Here is an 18,881-nt window from a genome sequence, read left to right as displayed (position 1 = left end):
TGCCTTTCTTTGTATCGCCTGGAAAATAGTAGGTGTTAAATAAATGTTTGTTGGCTGACTGACAGGAGGATGTGTGGAACGAGTGTGAATATATGGAAGCAGGGAGAACACTAGGTGCTGGAAGGAACCTTAGTGATCGTCTGATATAACTCCTTCATTTTATTAAGTTTTGAATGGCACTGATGTATTTTGCTTATTTATCACAGTAATTTCAGGATATTCTCCTCCTTGTCATTTCTTTCTCCAGGACTGAACCCTCTCATATAACAGAGAAAAAGAGTAGAGCAAAAACAATTAATAAAGTGAGCACATCTCACAATGTATGCAACATTCTATCCTTGTAGTCCCCCACCTCTCTATCCTGAGGTCAAAGCCATACGTTATTATCTGTGTTCTGGGACCAAGAATGGTTATTGCTTAGAACTCAGTCAGCTTCCTTTTACTTTTCATTTCATTTTCTTTATAGTAATCATTGTGTATATTGTTCTTCTTGATGTGCTTGCACATCTTCCCATGTTTCTCTGAATTCCTCATTATTTCTCAATTCTGACCATACAATATACACTCTCTATATCTTGTGTGTACACGGCTTTTTTTAGGGCAATGGGGGTTAAGTGACTTGCCCATGGTCACACAGCTAGTAAGTGTCAAGTGTCTGAAGTCAGATTTGAACTCAGGTACTCCTGAATCCAGGGCCGATGCTCTATCCATATAGCTTCTTTATGTGTTGTCTCCCCCATTAAAAATTTTACTCCTTAAGGTCAGGGGCTGTTTTTGCCTTTCTGTGTATCCCCATTACTTAGAAGGGTATTTGGGGCAGTTAGGTGGCACAGTGGATAAAGCACTGGCCTTGAATTCAGGAGTACCTGAGTTCAAATCTGGCCTCAGACACGTGACACTTACTAGCTGTGTGACCCTGGGCAAGTCACTTAACCCCAATTGCCCCGCAAAAACAAAAACAAAAAAACTTAGCTGGGTATTTGACATATAATGAGTGATGGATGAATGCTTGTTGACTGAATTACTGATAATATCACATTGCATTCATATGTAATAATAACAGCATAGCATAATGGATAGACAGGAAGGCCCAAATCTGACAATGGCTGTGTGATCTTCTTAGTGGGCAACTAAGCCCATAGCTTAGAGAGAAGGTGCCAACCTGGTTTGGTGGTAAGAGTTACCTCCCCTGGGAGTTCCTTATTTCAGTGAAATCATAGTTCCAAATCTTATCTCTGTTTTCCATTCATCTATCACATTTCTACTACTCTCTATTTGAGGTGCAGTCACTATGTTTCTGGTTCTTAGCTATCATAAAAATTACTGTATTTGTTGTTGTACAATCATATGAGTCATGCCTGACTCTTCTTGACCCCACTTGGGGGTTTCTTGGCAAAGATACTGGAGTGGTTGGCCATTTCCTTCTCCAGCTCATTTTACAGATGAGGAAACTGAGGCCCACAGGGTTAAGTGACTTGCCCAGGATCACATAACTAGTAAGTATCTGAGGCAAGATGTGAACTCAAGTTCTCTTGTATGATCTTAAGTGAGGAAAAACCTACTATCCAGGAAGAAAGGCCATTTCATTATTGTACAGCCATAGCTTGTTATGTTAAGGCTAAATCTGACAATTTCTATCCATTTCTCCTTATTTTGTCCTCTGAGGCCAAGTTAAATAAGTTATTTCTTCTACATGACAGCTCTTCAAATAGCTAGTTGCTAGTATATGACATATCTAAGACTAGAATCCAGAAAGTCACCAAAGTTTTGTAAACCAAATGACTTCAAAGTGTGGATCAGATAGCAAAGATGCTCATTTTCAGAAAAGGATATTAGGGGGAAAAGGCAAAACCTCAGATTTATTGAGTCAACTTTTGGCAGATGAGGCTTTGTCTAATTGGTCTCATTTCCTGAGTAATCGATATCAGTAGTTTCTGCTTTCTTGGATACTTCATTCTGATCATCATAGGCTTCTGAGAATTAAAGAATTGATGAGACTGAGACAATCTCATCTCTACTCTTGCAGTATCAGGGTTTCATTTTTTAGTTTTGTTTTGTTTTTTCCTTGATGTGATAGGTTTCCAAACAGACAAGGGTTTGTTGTTGGGTTTTTTTACATGCTGGAAAAAATGGAAAAAGAATCTGAAGACATGAGAAAATTGGATTGATTTCCTCATATTATCATAAGGCCATAGGGTTAGAGTTGGAAGAGACATCTAGTCATAAGATCATGCATGCATTCATTAATCTCAGGGCCATCTAGTACAACCCTATTTATTTCATAGATAAGGAAACTATGTATTGAGTTAAGTGACTTGCCCAGGTTGTAATTACCAGAGCCAAGAAGATTTGAATCCAAGCCATTTGAGTCTAAATCCTGTGCTTTTTTTTTTTTCACCACACTATGTTGCCTCCTAAGAGACTATATGACACACAACAAGGCCTTTATATCATGTCCCATGGCCCATAACAAGTATCACTGACAGGAACTCAGATTTAATTCCTAAACCAAGTTTCCTGAATATATTCTGAATTTCAAGATGGGTCCAAGTTCTGTTTTCCACGTAGGAGTTGTGACTTATCTACAGTGTAGCAGGTGGTACAACTCAGACTGGGAACAAGGCCCTTTTCACTCTGTCCATAACACTGCCCCCACCAGGTTGTTGCCATTCAGTGGTAGCATGGGAGGTTCCCAGGCCACCAGGCTTCTGCTCACTACAAATAATAATGGGAGGGGGTACAGTAGAGAGCCAGCTTCAGAGTAAAGAAAATCAAGATCTCTGTTGTTGTTTTAATCTGAAAAATGAGATTGTTGAACAAATTGAATTCTAACTTTCCTTATAGCTTCACACCTCAGTTTCTTCATCTGTAGATTGGGGGTAATAATAACATTTACATCACAGGGTTATTGTTTTTTTTTTTAATTTTTAGTGAGGCAATTGGGGTTAAGTGACTTGCCCAGGGTCACACAGCTAGTTAAGTGTTAAGTGTCTGAGGCCGGATTTGAACTCAGATACTCCTGATTCCAGGGCCGGTGCTCTATCCACTGCGCCATCTAGCTGCCCCATCACAGGGTTATTGTGAGGATCAAATAAGATAACATATTTAAAGGCTTTGCAAACCTTAAAGCATTTATATAAATGCTAGTTATTATTATTAGAAAATTTATAATCCTGGAGCAGCTAGGTGGCACAGTGGATAAAGCACTGGCCCTGGATTCAACATTGAGTTCAAATCCAGCCTCAGACACTTGACACTTACTAGCTGTGTGACCCTGGGCAAGTCACTTAACCCTCATTGCCCCACAGAAAAAAAAAAATGTGTAATCCTATGTGCCTATGAGCTTTTGAGCTTCCATTACTTTATATGATCTATTTGGGAAAGACAAAACTAATACACATAAAACAATACTGAATTTTTTCCTTTGTATTAAAACACTTGGAAGAATTGAGAAGTGTGCTGAGGGACAGGGAGTTACATGAGTGCCGCTTTGTAAGAAAAACAGAAACCAAAAGCTCTGTCATGTCGAAACTTTGAGAGTCATCTTTGTATTTGTCTCTATATTTAAACTCTTGTTGGTTCCAGAAAGCCCAATAATCAAATGAATCTGTGACTTCACAGGATCACACATTTAGAACTGGAAGGGAGCTTAGAGACCACTGAGTGTACATACACACACACACCAACTTTACAAATGAGGAAACTGAGACACAAATGACTTGCCCAGGATCACACAGCTAGTAGTCATCTCAGGCAGGATTTGAGTCCAAGTCTCTGTGACTCCAGGGTTAGTGAGTGCCATATCTTTTCCATATTTCATCCACTTCTCCCCTCCAGTGATACAGGTTATAACCTATCCATGCTTGTTCATCCCATGTGACCTTGATCTTTGTCCCCCTATGATTCCACCACAGGGACTATGCACAGCATGTAGCAAGCATGCTTAACATGTGCATAAAATGAAAGTAATTTTACATTAGACATTAAGTATGTTGCTTAAGACATAAACCAATAGCGTGGTAGGGTATACTTAAACTCTAAATTTGATTGCCAGAGCTCAGAAAAGGGAAAAGATCAGTAACTGATGGAGGAAGTTTTCATGAGTGATTAGGACTTAATTTGAATCTTCAGAGGAAAGTAGGATATAGACGTGCAAAGAGAAGGGAGGGAGGCCATTCCAAGTGGGAAAAATAAAATTATAGATCTCAAGCTGGAGGAAAGTTAAAAGGCCATCTAATTTAACCTCTTTATTTTACAGATGATGCAACAGGTGCGAGGAAGTTAAGTGATTTGCCCAAGGTCACACAAGCAGTAAGGGACAGAGGAAAGATCTGAACTCAAGGTCTTCAGTGAGGGCTCTTCCTAGCATACTAAACTGCCTCCCTAAAATTTAAAAATAGCCTAGAAGCTGGTGTGTTTGTAGGTCAGTGAGGAGAGGCTTGACTAGAGTGGAAGGCGTGTGATGAGGAGTCATGAGAAGTAAGGTTGAAGAGTGAAACCAGGCTATGATGAACTAGGAAGCGAGAGCTAGTGAAGGATTTTTTATGCTGAAAGCAGCATTTAAGAAAGATTAATCTGGCAATCACATAATGTATTGGAGTAAAAGAGTGGAACGTGGAAGACCTAGCTAGGGGTCACTGCAGTACTTTAAGCACTCTCAGACCAGGGCTCTTTCCACTGCCCTGTCCTACCGACACTTGAATTATTATTATGACTAAGCCCTTCAGACGATCTAACCTGCCAAAGTTCACTGTGTCAACTTGATTTCCCTTAGTGTGCCCGGTGGGAGTTTTAACTGAAGCTAACCAAGATGTGGCAATCAATGGATCAACAAGCAATTGTTAAGTATTAACTGTGTGCTGGGCACTATATATGGCAAATGACAGAAGGGAGATAATCCCTGCCCTCAAGCAGTTTGTACTTTAATGGGAGAGATAATGTATACATGTATAGGAGTATAGAAGAGATGGAGATATAGATGGAGATGTTAACATGGATATGAATACATATATATAGATATATGATGGAGATGGAGATACAGGTGTAGGTATAGATGTAGATATAAATATTGATGTGAATGTGGATATGTATGTACTTATAGATGTAGATACAGATATAAGTGTAGATGTAAACAGACATGGATATAGATATGGATATATGATGTAGATGTAGATATGTGATATATGATAGAGCTATCTCAGTCTCTTATGAGGAACCCCAGATTAGCCTCTGTGGTTAGTAGCAGTGATCAAAAAGAAGGTAGAGTGCTAAGGCCCAAGTCCCCAGAGTTACAGAATCTGAGTTTTTGAGTTAGAAAATAGCTCATAGGTCATATAGTACAGCATATTTTTGAGCAGAAACCAATCACCCAACTCCATCCTACCACACAGAAATGTTATCTTTGTTACATTCATTTCTTTTTCCCCCCAGGGCAATGAGGGTTAAGTGACTTGCCCGAGGTCACATAGCTAGTAAGTGTCAAATGTCTGAGGCCAGATTTCAACTCAGGTTCTGCTGAATCCAGGGCCAGTGCTTTATCCTCTGCACCTCAGAAATATTATCTTTAACAAGTGATCATCCAGCCTCTACTTGAAGACCTCCAGTGATGGGGATCTTACTACCTTCCAAAGTAGCCCATTCACTGCTACTCATTGCTTTAAATTCTGCCTTCTGTTCATATGCTATTTCCTAGTCTCACTATTATCCTTTTTAGATTCTCCCTCTTTAGCCAGAAATTTGCCTGAGGATGATGATTGTTGTCCCTTGTAATCAAAGAGGACCAAAATCGCATCACTATGTTGGGGTGCATGTACAGTGTGTCTGACTGTGGCTGATCAGACCAATACAACTTCAAAGGCTCTACCACAGGCAGGGCACAAATAGTCTGTATGAACATTTGGAGTGGAGATGTCTCTAAATCTGCACATCTCACATTTCTTTTGAGCCAACTGGTGACTGCTGTGAACAGAATTTGTTGCTGCAGTCCATCACTGCAATAGAGAATGTGTGTGGTGGCCTGGCTCATTGGCTTAATGCATTTGGCTCATTGCCACATGATATCATCTGGTTGGCACTAACATGGTCTGGATTGAGCGATGAGTATATATGCCAATGGTACCTTTTAGCAAGGTCTTTGTCCTACTTTAACACTTTAAAAGGACTAGGATTTCACAAGAGTGAATACTTTCTCCTACTCCTTCACCTCTTAGTAGAAGTCTTCATGAGTTTCTGTGACCACCCTGCTAGTAGGTGCTAAATGGCCCTCTTCTCATTTGGCTGGGCTGGTTCACAGTGCATTGCCAAGCCCATTCCCAATCTCTTTCCAGCTTGGTGTGACAAATGAGAGCTTATATTCCACTGCCACTGTCTTTAAGAACCCAAGGGATCCTCTACACTGTAATGTTCCATTAAATTATGTCTTTAGTGGATGACAATAGTACATATGAATTTTATGAAAGTCACTCAAATATGATTGTTGTTGTTAAAAAAGAAAAATAGCACCGACCCTGAAGTCAGGAGGACCTGAGTTCAAATCCGGCCTCAGACACTTGACGCTTATTAGCTGTGTGACCCTAGGCAAGTCACTTAACCCCAATTGCCTCACCAAAAAAAAAAAAATAATAATATTAGCCGATATTTGGTAAGCACCATAAGATTACAAAGCATTTTATAATCTCACAATGCTCTAAGGTATCATTAGACTCATTTTACAAATTAAAAAACTGAGATGCAGAGAGGTTAAGCAAGAATCAACATGGTGTGGTGGAAAGAGGGCTAGGGATTTTTAAGCTTTTGGGAGGGATCATGGACCTCTGGCAATCAGGCGAAGGTTATGGGCCCTATTATCAAAAGAATTCTGTTAAATGTTTAACATAAAATATATAGTATTACAAAGGAAACCAATTCTATCAAAACATAGTTATAAAAATTTTTTAAGGGTCACTGATACTCAGTTAAGAATCCCTTCTTTGGAGCTACAGGACCTGAATTTGAATCCTGACTCTGTGATTCTATCCTATATCGTTTGTATTATCTTAGGCAAGTCATTTAGCCTTTTTGAAGAGTCTTCATTAACTCATCTCTAAAATGAGGGAGTTGGATTCATTTCTGGTTCCTCCCAACTCTAAATCTGTGATTCTATTGATCCTACGCCTTGACCCTAGTCATACAACTTGTGTGAAATATAGGGTTTAAGCACAGGTCTTTCCTGACAAGGCCCAGCCTTCTTGATACACCAAACACTTGCCATGTGGCCAATGTGGAAAACTTAACGGAAACGAATGAGGTCATGTTTCTGGTAAAAGTACAGATAGGTGTGTTGCCCGTGAGCTCTGAGTGGAGCTTGCTACGGCACTGCCTTTTTAGTGTTCCAGTTAATTGGCTCGGGCAACCTGATTACTTGTCCAGACAGTAACCACACAAGATGTCCAAGAGATAATCGTGCATTTCTGAGAGTCTTAGGGCAAAGTCTGCCTCAGACTAACCCATCACTTTGTTAATATGATTTAACCCCACAGATCTGAAAATGCTGTCAAGGTTATCCAAAAAACTACATCAGTTTGAATGACAGCTGCCCATTCTGAATGAAAGCCAAACATAGCCACAGAGGGAAGACAAATTTGCTCCACTCATCCCAAATGATTTTTACCAGTCAGCGTCCATGCCTTTATCTGGGAGACTATGAAACAAAATTACATAGATCCTAAAAATCATTCTTGATGAACAGGTCTTGGGCCATTACAGATCAAAGGGTTTGGCTATAGTGGAAAGTAACAGTGCTTTTCACTTGGAGGCACTTAATAAATGTTGAATCCATATTGTTGTTGAATTTCTGAAACCATTTATTCTGAAAATCTGGAAGGTATTGCACATTACAGCAGTCTTTTGTACATGTCTAGTGTTTGGGGAGTTGGCTCAGAGTGGAAATAAAATAAGAATTGGCCTCCCTTCCTGTTGTAGTTTAAAGCATATTGAAAAGCCAGTGCAAGAATTATTTCTTGCATTTACCTGTAATAACCAAACTTATACTCAGGACCAGTAGGTATTAATGAAGCAAAAGGTGCCATCAAAGGCATGGGAAAATAGGTGTAACCCAGGGAGCAGACCTGTTTGAGCATGTGGGAATTTAAGCCTAGTGTGGCAGAGTAGAAATTGTAGCAGCTAACCCCATTGGAAGCCATATACATTCCAAGTTCAAGTCATCTACAAGGCAGCAACACCAGAGTTGGTTCTGGCTATTCAATACCTTCCCAATCTCAGAAATGAGATTGAGTGGAATGGAATATAAGATCCTTGAGGGCAAACATTATTTCATTTTTGTCTTTGTATTGCTAGCACCTATCAACCCCTAGTACATAGTGTTCAATAGATGTTTCTTGGATTGAAAGCAATATGAGGGGGATAGGTGTAAATTTCAGGGAAGAGGATATACCAGAATTGACCTTGAATTTGATTAAGGCTAGGGTCAGGATGATGCCACTCAGAACATTTTTTAAAAACATATTACTCTCTAGCCTTTCCACTGTCTGAGTTGCAATCTGGTCTTTGGTTAGGTATAACAGAACTGTTACTGGAGGGCATGAGTGAGGTTTTTTGTTTTTGTTTTTGTTTTTTTTTGTTTTTTAGTGAGGCAATTGGGGTTAAGTGACTTGCCCAGGGTCACACAGCTAGTAAGTGTTAAGTGTCAGAGGCCGGATTTGAACTCAGGCATTCCTGACTCCAGTGCGGTGCTCTATCCACTGCGCCACCTAGCTGCCCCAATGAGTGAGGTTTTCTTAGGGGAAGGTGAGTGGTAGTCACATACAAAAACGTGCATGTATACATTTTCCTCAACAAGAGTCTCAATTGCATACAGGAAATGCCTTACTGTAGGGGAATAAAGCCCACAAACAATAATTTACTAATAAAACACAAACATCATTTCCCACAGAGTTAAATAAGAATCATGTCCTACTTATCTGGCCAAGTAGATATTGAATACACATGAGATAATGTCAGCAGAGAGCTTTGGCCCCCATTCAAAGAAAGGATCTGGACTAAATGTTAACCTTTGCATATTATTGATGGCAATTATTACTGTAACAGGTAAAAATCCCACTATAGCAAACATCATGACAAAAGGTTTTTCTATAGAGCAAAGATACTTTTATATTCCTAGTAAGTTATCTGTAGAAATAGTGCTTTGCTGACTAGGTTATAAAGAATGCTTATGGAGAAAAATTCTATACCGTGAATGCTTTCTCTGGTCATTGTCCAGAACCTTTCATGAAAGCATCCAACTCTGTGTGCTTTACCTGCCAGGCAACAAGCTGTAACTATTTAAGTCTTTCATAGTTTACTATCTAGTTACTTACAAGTCCTCCAGGTCTAGAGCAAATACCTCTAAGATTAGATTTTTCGCCTGTTTCTTCTTATTAGGCCACTATTTTCCTTTTTCTCAGACTAGCAATCTTTAAATCATTTTTAACTCGTCTCCCTCCTTTATCCCTTCTATTTTATTATCTCTTTGAAAATGTAATATAAAACTTATTCCTATGTTAGCCATATTTAAAAAGAAAATACAGACCAAAACAAAACAAAACAAATTCAACAAGTTTTAAAAAGTATGCTTTAGGGGCAGCTAGGTGGTGCAGTGAATAGAGCACCAGCCCTGGATTCAGGAGGACCTGAGTTCAAATCCGGAATCAGACACTTAACACTTACTAGCTGTGTGACCCTGGGCAAATCACTTAACCCCAATTGCCTCACACCGCCCCCCAAAAAAGTATGTTTTGATCTGGTTCTGTTCACTTCACTTTAACTCAATTCATGTAAGTCTTTTCAGACTTTTCTGAAAGCATATCATAATCATATACCACAATGTGTTCAGCCGTTCCCTAGTAGATGAGCATCGCCTCAATTTCCAATTCTTTACCACCACAAAATAACTGTTATGAATATCTTTGTACATATAGATCTTTTTTCTTTTTTCTCTGATCACTTTGGGGTACATACCTGTTGGGGGTATTGCTGGGTCAAAGGGTCTGCATAGTTTTATAGCCCTTTGGGCATAGTTCGAAAATTCTTTCCAGAATGATTGATCAGTTCACAACTCTACCAAGAACACGTGTCCCAATTTTCCCACATCCCTTTCAACAATGATCATTTTGTTTTCTGTCATAGTAGTCAATCTGATAGGTTTGAGGTGGTGCCTTGTTGTTTTAATTTGTATTTTTCTAATCAATAGTGATTTGGAACATTTTTTTTCTTATGACTATAGATAGCTTTGATTTCTTCTTCTGAAAACTGTCTTTGACCATTAATCAATTCAGGTTTGACTTGTATTCTTATAAATTTGACTCTATTCTTTACATATTTGAGAAATGAGGCCTTTGTCAGAGAAATTTGCTGTAAAAATGTTTTTCCGGTTTTCTGTTTTCCTTCTAATCTTGACATTGTTTTTTTTGTATAAAATTTTTAATTCAATGTAATCAAAATTATCCATTTTACATACTGTAATGTTCTCACTCTATTGTTTAGTCATAAATCTTTCCCTTACCCATAGATCTGACAGATAAACTATTCCATGCTCCACTAATTTGTTTGCTTATGTTATTATGCTTTATGTCTAATTCATTAATTTATTTTGACTTTATCCTGCTGTACTATATGAGATGTTGGTCTATGCCTATTTTCTGCCAAATTGCTTTCCAGTTTTCCCCCAATTTTTGTCAGATATTGAGTTCTAATCACAAAAACTTGTATCTTTGTGTTTATCAAACAGTACATTACCATGGCTAAGCCACCTTTCTTCACATTTTTCCATTGTTTCCCTTGATATTCTTGACCTTTTCTTCTTCTAGATGAATTTCGTTATTATTTTTTTCTATCTCTATAAGATAATTCTTTGGTAGTTTGATTGGTATGGCACTAAATAAGAAAATTAATTTGGACATCATTGTTATTTTTATTATATTGGTTCAGTCTACCCATGAGCAATTAATATTTCTCCAATCATTAGGTATGTAATGTAGCTGCCCTACATTAATTCTTAAGGGATCTGTGATTTCATTGGTGTGGGCACAGCCCTTCTATGTCTCTGGAGGTTTGGTTTCATGAGTCTCTGTAACCAAATCACTTCATCACCTACTACCTAATTGTGTGAATTTTGTAATTGTGTTCATATAGTTCTTGGGTTTGCCTTGACTGGTAGACTCCCAATTACTGTCTGAAATTATTTTAAATGGAATTTCTCTTTTTATCTGTGCCACTACATTTAAAAGAAAGAGTCCACATAAGATTTTCAATTGATCTTCCCTCTCTGGCAGATGTCATGGAATCCTCAGTATCGAAGCTCAAAGTTTCGCCATGTCTTTGGCAAACCCGCCACCAAAGAGAACTGCTATGACTGTGTGCCCATCACCAGGAGTGTCCACGACAACCACTTCTGTGCTGTTAACCCCCACTTCATTGCTGTCGTGACAGAATGTGCTGGAGGGGGCGCCTTCCTGGTCATTCCAATACATCAGGTAACAAGGCCCATCAATCCTATCAGTGGTTGATGCCACAGCATTATGAACACACGGTGCCCTGACTCTCACTGTTACCCTGAATCTACATTTTTCCTCCAACTCAGGCTCCCTAAAGTCCTCTCCATGTTCTAAGCCAGTCCATTGTGACCTGTTATCCCTCTTTGGCCATAGCAACTTCTCAGGCCTCTAAAGTTACGTTCCATCTACTCAGTTTGTATCATGAATGTGCCTATTTATTTATATACTGTCTCCTCCACCACAATGTAAGGCCCTTGATGGCAGACTGTTCAAGCCTTTCTTTGTCTCCCTGGTGTTTAGCACATAGCTAGCACCTAATAAATGCTTATTAATTAACTGATCCATATGCCATATGGGGATAGCACATTGGGGAGCATTGTCTCTATACATATTCCTAGTCATATAGGGGTAGCTTGATATATGCAGTGGGAAATTCTGTGGTCTAGAACAGTGGAGTCAAACTCAAGAAACACAGGCTACTTATCCAAAATAAGGATCCCTGAGGGCCACATATTGACTTAGTTTTAAGATGTAATGTTATCTCTGTTTTATTCAATTTTTATTTATTTTGTTGAATATTTCCCAACTGCATTTTAATCTGCTTTGGCCTGCATCCAAGAGTGTTTCCAGCTGATGTGGCCTGCAGGCCTTAGGTTTGACACCCCTGGTTTAGAACATGACAGATATTATAGAGAGTGAATTGATTTATGGGCTATTCTGTTCAGGATTCTCTTACCAAAACAAGTTCCAAGTTCAGGGTGGCAGCTAGGTGGCACAGTGGATAAAGCACCGGTCCTGGATTCAGGAGGACCTGAGTTCAAATCTGGTCTTAGACACTTGACACTTACTAGCTGTGTGACCCTGGGCAAGTCACTTAACCCTCATTGCCTCACACACACACACACACACACACACACACACACACACACACAAAGAGACAATATATCAGGGCATGGTTGTTCTCCCTGCTCTCAAACTTAAAGACTAGGTATACTCCCAGGTTCTCCCAGTAGTCATGGCATAGTTCTGTCCTTCAGAAGTTTATCTACTCACCTAGAATTTCTGTACTCCTGAAATAACAGGTCTGGTCCAAACAATTATAGTCATAACATCTAAAAGGCTCTCCCCATAATGATGATGCTATGTATACAAATGAAGATTATTATCTCCATTTTACAGAAAAGGAAACTGAGACTTAGAATATGTGATCACATGGATAGCAAATGCAAGAGATAGAATTTGAACTAAAGTCTTTGGACTCTAGGTTCAGTATTTAGTGAAAACACTAAACAACATTTTTTCAAACTACAAATAAATTTTAATTGATTTTAATGTCCTGGCAGTACTACTTTGGGACTAATGAGTTGCAAAAGGGTACAGCATCCTGTGTGGAAACAAGACTCCCTTTTATTTTTCCTAAACTTAATCAAATTTCCCTGAGCTTCACCTCATCCTAGATTTCCTTGATAAATTAATTAAACATGGAATATAGGCACAAACAATCACTGTCTTTGAAAGACTGTTGAATGAAAAGTACTTTTTATTAAAGTTACAAACTTATATTAATTATTTTTTTTATGAGGCAATTGGGGTTAAGTGACTTGCCTAGGGTCACACAGCTAGTAAGTGTAAAGTGTCTGAGGCCGGATTTGAACTCAGTTCCTCCTGAATCCAGGGCAGGTGCTTTATCCACTGCACCACCTAGCTGCCCTACATTAATTCTTAAGGGATCTGTGATTTCATTGGTGTGGGCACAGCCCTTCTATGTCTCTGGAGGTTTGGTTTCATGAGTCTCTGTAACCAAATCACTTCATCACCTACTACCTAAACTTCAGATGGTAATCCTTGCCACAATTTACTCATCTGGTTCTCAGATTACAGACATAGAGTCTACCACCAGTCAGATCCTTTCCAGCTTGGGAAGATCTGCCCATGCTTGAACTCCAGTGCTATGGTCTTTAAGAACCCCAGGTCAGCATTTAGGTAATAACAACTGGTCATTTGTTTGTATTGTGTTTTCTAATTGCAAAGCACTTTTATATGAATTATCTCAGTGTATCCTCACAACAATCTTATGAGGAAGGTAGTATAACTATTACTCTCTCAGTTTACAGATGATGAAACTGAGACTCAAATGAATTGAGCACTTTGCCCATGGTCGCACAAACTAATAAGCTGGGACTCTGACCCAGCTCTTCTAAAGTATAAAGTGTCTAAAGTAGAGAGTCTTGGGAGGAGCCTCCCCAAAGATAGAGAACCTCAGGAGAAACAGGAAAATTACTGAATGACCCAAAATGAAATTCTGACATCTTCAAGATCAAATCCTTTTCAATTGTTTATTGTAATGAAATGTCTGTTTCTGCCTCACCAGTCTGTTCCCAGCGCCGCCCCCCCTGCAAAAAGCATCTCAAAATAATGTATGTAGTCATACAAAGAATATTCCCTTTTATATGCCTTGCATAGATAGTAACACTTTTAACCTTTAGACAACTCTTTTCTTTAAAAAGAAAAGCATTTTGTAAGATAGAAAAGGCAGGGAGGGGCAGCTAGATGGCACAGTGGTTAAAGCACCGGCCCTGGATTCAGGAGTACCTGAGTTCAAATCCAGCCTCAGACACTTGACACTTACTAGCTGTGTGACCCTGGGCAAGTCACTTAACCCCCTATTGCCTGCAAAAAAAAAAGATAGAAAAGGCAAGTATTATTATCACTATATTACATATGGAACAACTTAGACTAGGAGTTGATTAGTGACTTTCCCATGTTCACACAGTAAGTATCAAAGCTAGGACGTTGTTGTTGCTGTTCAGTTGTTCAGTTGTGCTCAACTCTTTGTGACCCCATGAACCATAGCACTCCAGGTTCTTCTATCCTCCACTATCTCTCTAAGTCTGTCCAAACTCATTTTTGTTGTTTCCATGACACTACCTGTCCATCTTGTCTTCTGTCATCCCCTTTTTTTGGCCTTCAATATTTCCCAACATCAGGGTCTTTTCCAATGAGTCTTGTTTTCTCAGCTTCAGTATTTGACCTTCCAGCCCAAAGCTAGGACTGTAACCCAGAATTTTTCATTTCTGATAGCTTTCCATTATCTCCTCAGAATAGGACAAAGGCAGTTCTGCTTCTAAGTAAAATATCCAGATGCTGGGAGAGTCGGCTGCCCACTTTCCATTTTTACTCTAGATACTCTTGGGAATATCTGGTTTAGCCAGATCTCATGCCAAGCAAAGCAAGGAAACCATGTGTGCTGGTTGAGATAGTTTTCAAATAGTTGAGGGTTTTTTAACTTTATTATCAATCCTAAAGATTCTAAAATAGAGGTAATGATGGAATACATTCCAGGCACGGAAGACAACTTGTACAAAGGTACATAGAGAAGAAAATGGAATGCTTATATTAGGGAACAGAAAGCAAGTCCATTAGGTTGAAGAATAGGGAAATGAAGGGCAGGAATGTGAAACAAGCCCAGAAAGGGAGACTGGAACCAAATGGTGAAAGGTTCTAAATGCCAAGCTAATGTCTCTTTCTTTTCTAGAGACAATATAAAACCACAGATTGTACTTGAGTAGAAGAGTGACATGGTCAGATGCACTTTAGGAATATCAATTTGGCAGCTCTGTGGAGGATGGATTGGAGAAGAGAGAGACTAAAATCTAGAAGTTGATTTGTGAGGCTATTGTACTAATCTATCTAAGAGATGATGAGAGTGGTGGTCGTGTGAGAGGAAGGAAGAGGAAGGATTATAGGATATGTTGTGGAGGTTAAAATGACAAGACTTGGGACAGCTAGGTGGCGCAGTGGATAGAGCACCGGCCCTGGAGTCAGGAGTACCTGAGTTCAAATCCAGCCTCAGACACTTGACACTTACTAGCTGTGTGACCCTGGGCAAGTCACTTGACCCCAATTGCCTCACTAAAAAAAAAAAATGACAGGACTTGAATTATGATCAAACAAGGGGGTAAAGGAGAAAGAAAAGTTAAGGATGATATTAGAATTGCAAACCTGGGTTCTTGAAATCAGCTGGGTTTTTTCCAAAGTAAATCATCCATGCCAGAGACTGTGAGGGGCATGTGTAACCTAGAGAAGTGAAGAAAGGAATTCTAGGCAGGGGAAACCAAAAGGAGAAAAAGCTTTCTGGTGGCATACTTGGAGAAAATAGAAGAGTTTGGGTTCATATAGTGGAGTAAGGAGAGTTAAATTTGTAGAGAATCTCAAATACTAGGCTAAACAGGCTAAACCTTATCCTTTGAACAATGGAGAATAATTAATGGTTTTTTGAACTAGGGAGTAACATGTTCTAAGTGGTGTTTTGGAACAGTATTCCCACAGTACTGTATAAGAAGGATTGTTGTTTGTCCTTTCTTGAAGAGGACCGTGACATCAGGGTGATGTCATGATTTGCAGTGAATTGGATTTTTAAGTAAGGGAGGGGTGTGCAAAGTTACCAGCCTCACTCTCTCCTTCAGAACCATCTGTGTCCAGTGGCAAGACTGGACAACTGGAGATGGCCCTAGATGTTTTAAGGCAATTGGGGTTAAGTGACTTGCCCAGGGTCACACAGCTAGTAAGTGTCTAAGGTCACATTTGAACTCAAGGTCTTCCCAACTTCAGGACCAGTGCTCTATCCACTGTGCCACCTAAATTGCCCCATAACAAGGATAGATGGGGTCAGGGAGGGAAGCTCCAGAAAGGGAGATCAATTGACCTTTGTAATAATCCCAATGTGATTTTGTATGTGATCACAAAACATAAATTATGTAACAACAGAGGCTGTTATTTCTGTACTTTGTTGAATTATACTATGATTGAAAATCATAAACTTCACTATACAACCAACCCTTGGACTGTGGAATCAAATGCTGAGCTCCTAAAATAATTCTCAGAGTGACCCGATGTCCTAGAGTTGGAAAAGAACCTAGACATACTCTAGTCCAAATGCCAACTAAAGAGTTCATCTCCTCTACTGTAGCACTGATGGATAATCATCTAACCTTTGCTTGAAGAAAATACTCACTACATGTCAAAGTAAACTATTCCATTTTTTGAACAACCATTATTGATAAGAAGCAATTGCCTTGGTGCAGTGGATGGAGCACCGGCCCTGGAGTCAGGAGTACCTGAGTTCAAATCTGGCCTCAGACACTTAACACTTACTAGCTGTGTGACCCTGGGCAAGTCACTTAACCCCAATTGCCTCACTAAAAAATTAAAAAAAAAAAACAATTTCCTATTTAAAAAAAAAAAGAAGCAATTGCCTTTATTGAGCCATAACAGGCTTCCCTATAACTGTTACTTGATCCTAACTATGCCCTTTAAATTCACAAAGAACAAGTAATTCCCATTTCACATCATAACCTTTAAAATGTTGAAGACAAGGGGGCAGCTAGGTGCCGCAGTGGATAAAGCACCAGCCCTGGATTCAGGAAGACCTGAGTTCAAATCCAACCTCAGATACTTGACACTTACTAGCTGTGTGACCCCTGGGCAAGTCACTTAACCTTCATTGCCCTGCAAAAAAAAATGTTGAAAACAAATGTCATGTTCCCCCTAAATATTATCTTCTCCAGGTTAAACCTCCCCAGTTTCTTCAATCAATATTGAACATAAAAAGGAAGTAATAAAAATGTCATTGAAATATCTGCTATATATATGAAAAACAACTTAAAGTTGAGAGAAAATATTGAAGTATGATTAAAATACTTCCTTATTAGAAAGAAATCCTTTGTTCTTCCATCTCCCATCAATATTTGCCACATGTCTAAGCAGTCTTTTAGTGTATTTGTTCAAAGGATAAAAGCAAGCTATCCAAATCTTAGAAGATAAAAGCCATATTCTAAAACATACACAGAAAAAAATCAAAAGCAACTTTTTCCTTCAGAAAATACCCATTATATGTAACTAAAACTAAACTGAAGGTAGGCACAAGAATATATATGTATACATATGTATGTATATATATATATATGCAGAATAAATATAAAGAGAATAAATCCAAATAAATTTAAAGTAATTAAATACAAGGTAGTTAAAAAGGGAGTACTCTTGCAGTTGAGAGTATCAAGTCTTTACATAGAAGGTCAAGAGAGGGATTCCATGAGGCAGAGGTATGAATTCCTATTCCAGACTTCAGGAAAGTACAAAGGCATGGAGAAGGGAAATGAATTGTCATGTGTAGTAACGGAGGGTAGGCCAGTTTGGTTAGATTGCAGAATTGGGGAGGGGGCGATAATATCCAATGACACTGAAAAGATAGCATGGGGAAAGGTTGTGAAGGGATTTAAAAGCTGAACATGGGAATTTATAGGTGATTCTAGAGGGAAGAGAAAGCCCCTGGAGTTTATTGAATAGGGGAATGATTTGGTCAGATCTATACTTAAGGAAAATTTCTGCGAGTATTGTCTAGAATGGACTAAAGTGAGTAAAAGAGTGACCAAAGAGAAGTGAAACAAGGAAACTAAGGATTACAGGGTGGGTTGGATATGAGAAATGTCATAGAGATAGAAACGGCAAGATTTGGCAAATGATTGGATATATGGAGTGAGGAAGGGTGATGAGAAAAATAGCAGTACCTTTTCTAGAAATAGCAGAGTTTGGGAAAGGAATGGGTTGGGGGGATAATGAGTTGTTTGGGGAATGTTGAGTTTGAAATATCTCTAGAATATCTGATTTGGAATTTCCAATTAACAATTGATGATGCAGGATTAAAGCTTGGGGGGTGGGGACGGACTGTTGCTAGAAGGATGGATCTGGGAATCACCTGCATTAGAGATGCTAATTAAAACCAAAGGTATGGGGTGGCTAGGTGGCGCAGTGGATAGACCACCGGCCCTGGAGTCAGGAGTACCTGAGTTCAAATCCGACCTCAGACACTTAACACTTACTAGCTGTGTGACCTAGGGCAAGTCACTTAACCCCAATTGCCTCACTAAAAACAAACAAACAAACAAAAAACAACAACAACAAAGGTGTGCTTGAGCCAGCTTGAACTGGATGGTGAAAGCTGATTGTTAAATTTTCAGTGTGAGTATTTACACTTTAGAAATCAGCAAATACTACAAATCAGGGTTTTTGTTGTCTATTGTCTAGACTTTAGAAAATTATGAAGAAAATGTTTAATGCACATTTAACTTAAAAGTGTGACGTGCCTACATTTATTTCTGAGACAGATAGTTATTAAGCATTTACTAGCACACTGCTGATTGAATTCATGGAAACATATGAGGTCGCCAGGAGAAAGAATGTAGAGAAGAGTAGGGAGCAGAGGACAGAACTTTGGGAGACCACTCAAAGTTAAGGTGCATAATTAGGATGGTAAATAAACAAAAGAGATTGAGAAGGAGCTCTTAGATACAT

General features: G+C 39.0%; 1 protein-coding gene across 2 annotated transcripts in view; it reads left to right on the top strand.

Annotated features, from left to right (window-relative positions):
* The window catches only part of CORO2A (coronin 2A), a 167,743-nt gene that overhangs the window by 96,877 nt on the left and 51,985 nt on the right, over positions 1-18,881 (top strand). For both annotated transcript variants that reach the window (XM_043972382.1, XM_043972338.1), the window contains one exon: positions 11,307-11,507. In XM_043972382.1, the coding sequence (XP_043828317.1) occupies positions 11,307-11,507 (201 nt within the window). The remainder of the gene's footprint in view (positions 1-11,306; positions 11,508-18,881) is intronic.

Source organism: Dromiciops gliroides, chromosome 1 (genome assembly GCF_019393635.1).
Source record: "Dromiciops gliroides isolate mDroGli1 chromosome 1, mDroGli1.pri, whole genome shotgun sequence".
Classification (NCBI taxonomy): domain Eukaryota; kingdom Metazoa; phylum Chordata; class Mammalia; order Microbiotheria; family Microbiotheriidae; genus Dromiciops; species Dromiciops gliroides.
The sequence above is the reverse complement of the archived record's forward strand: the minus strand, read 5'-3'. Positions and strand labels throughout refer to the sequence as shown.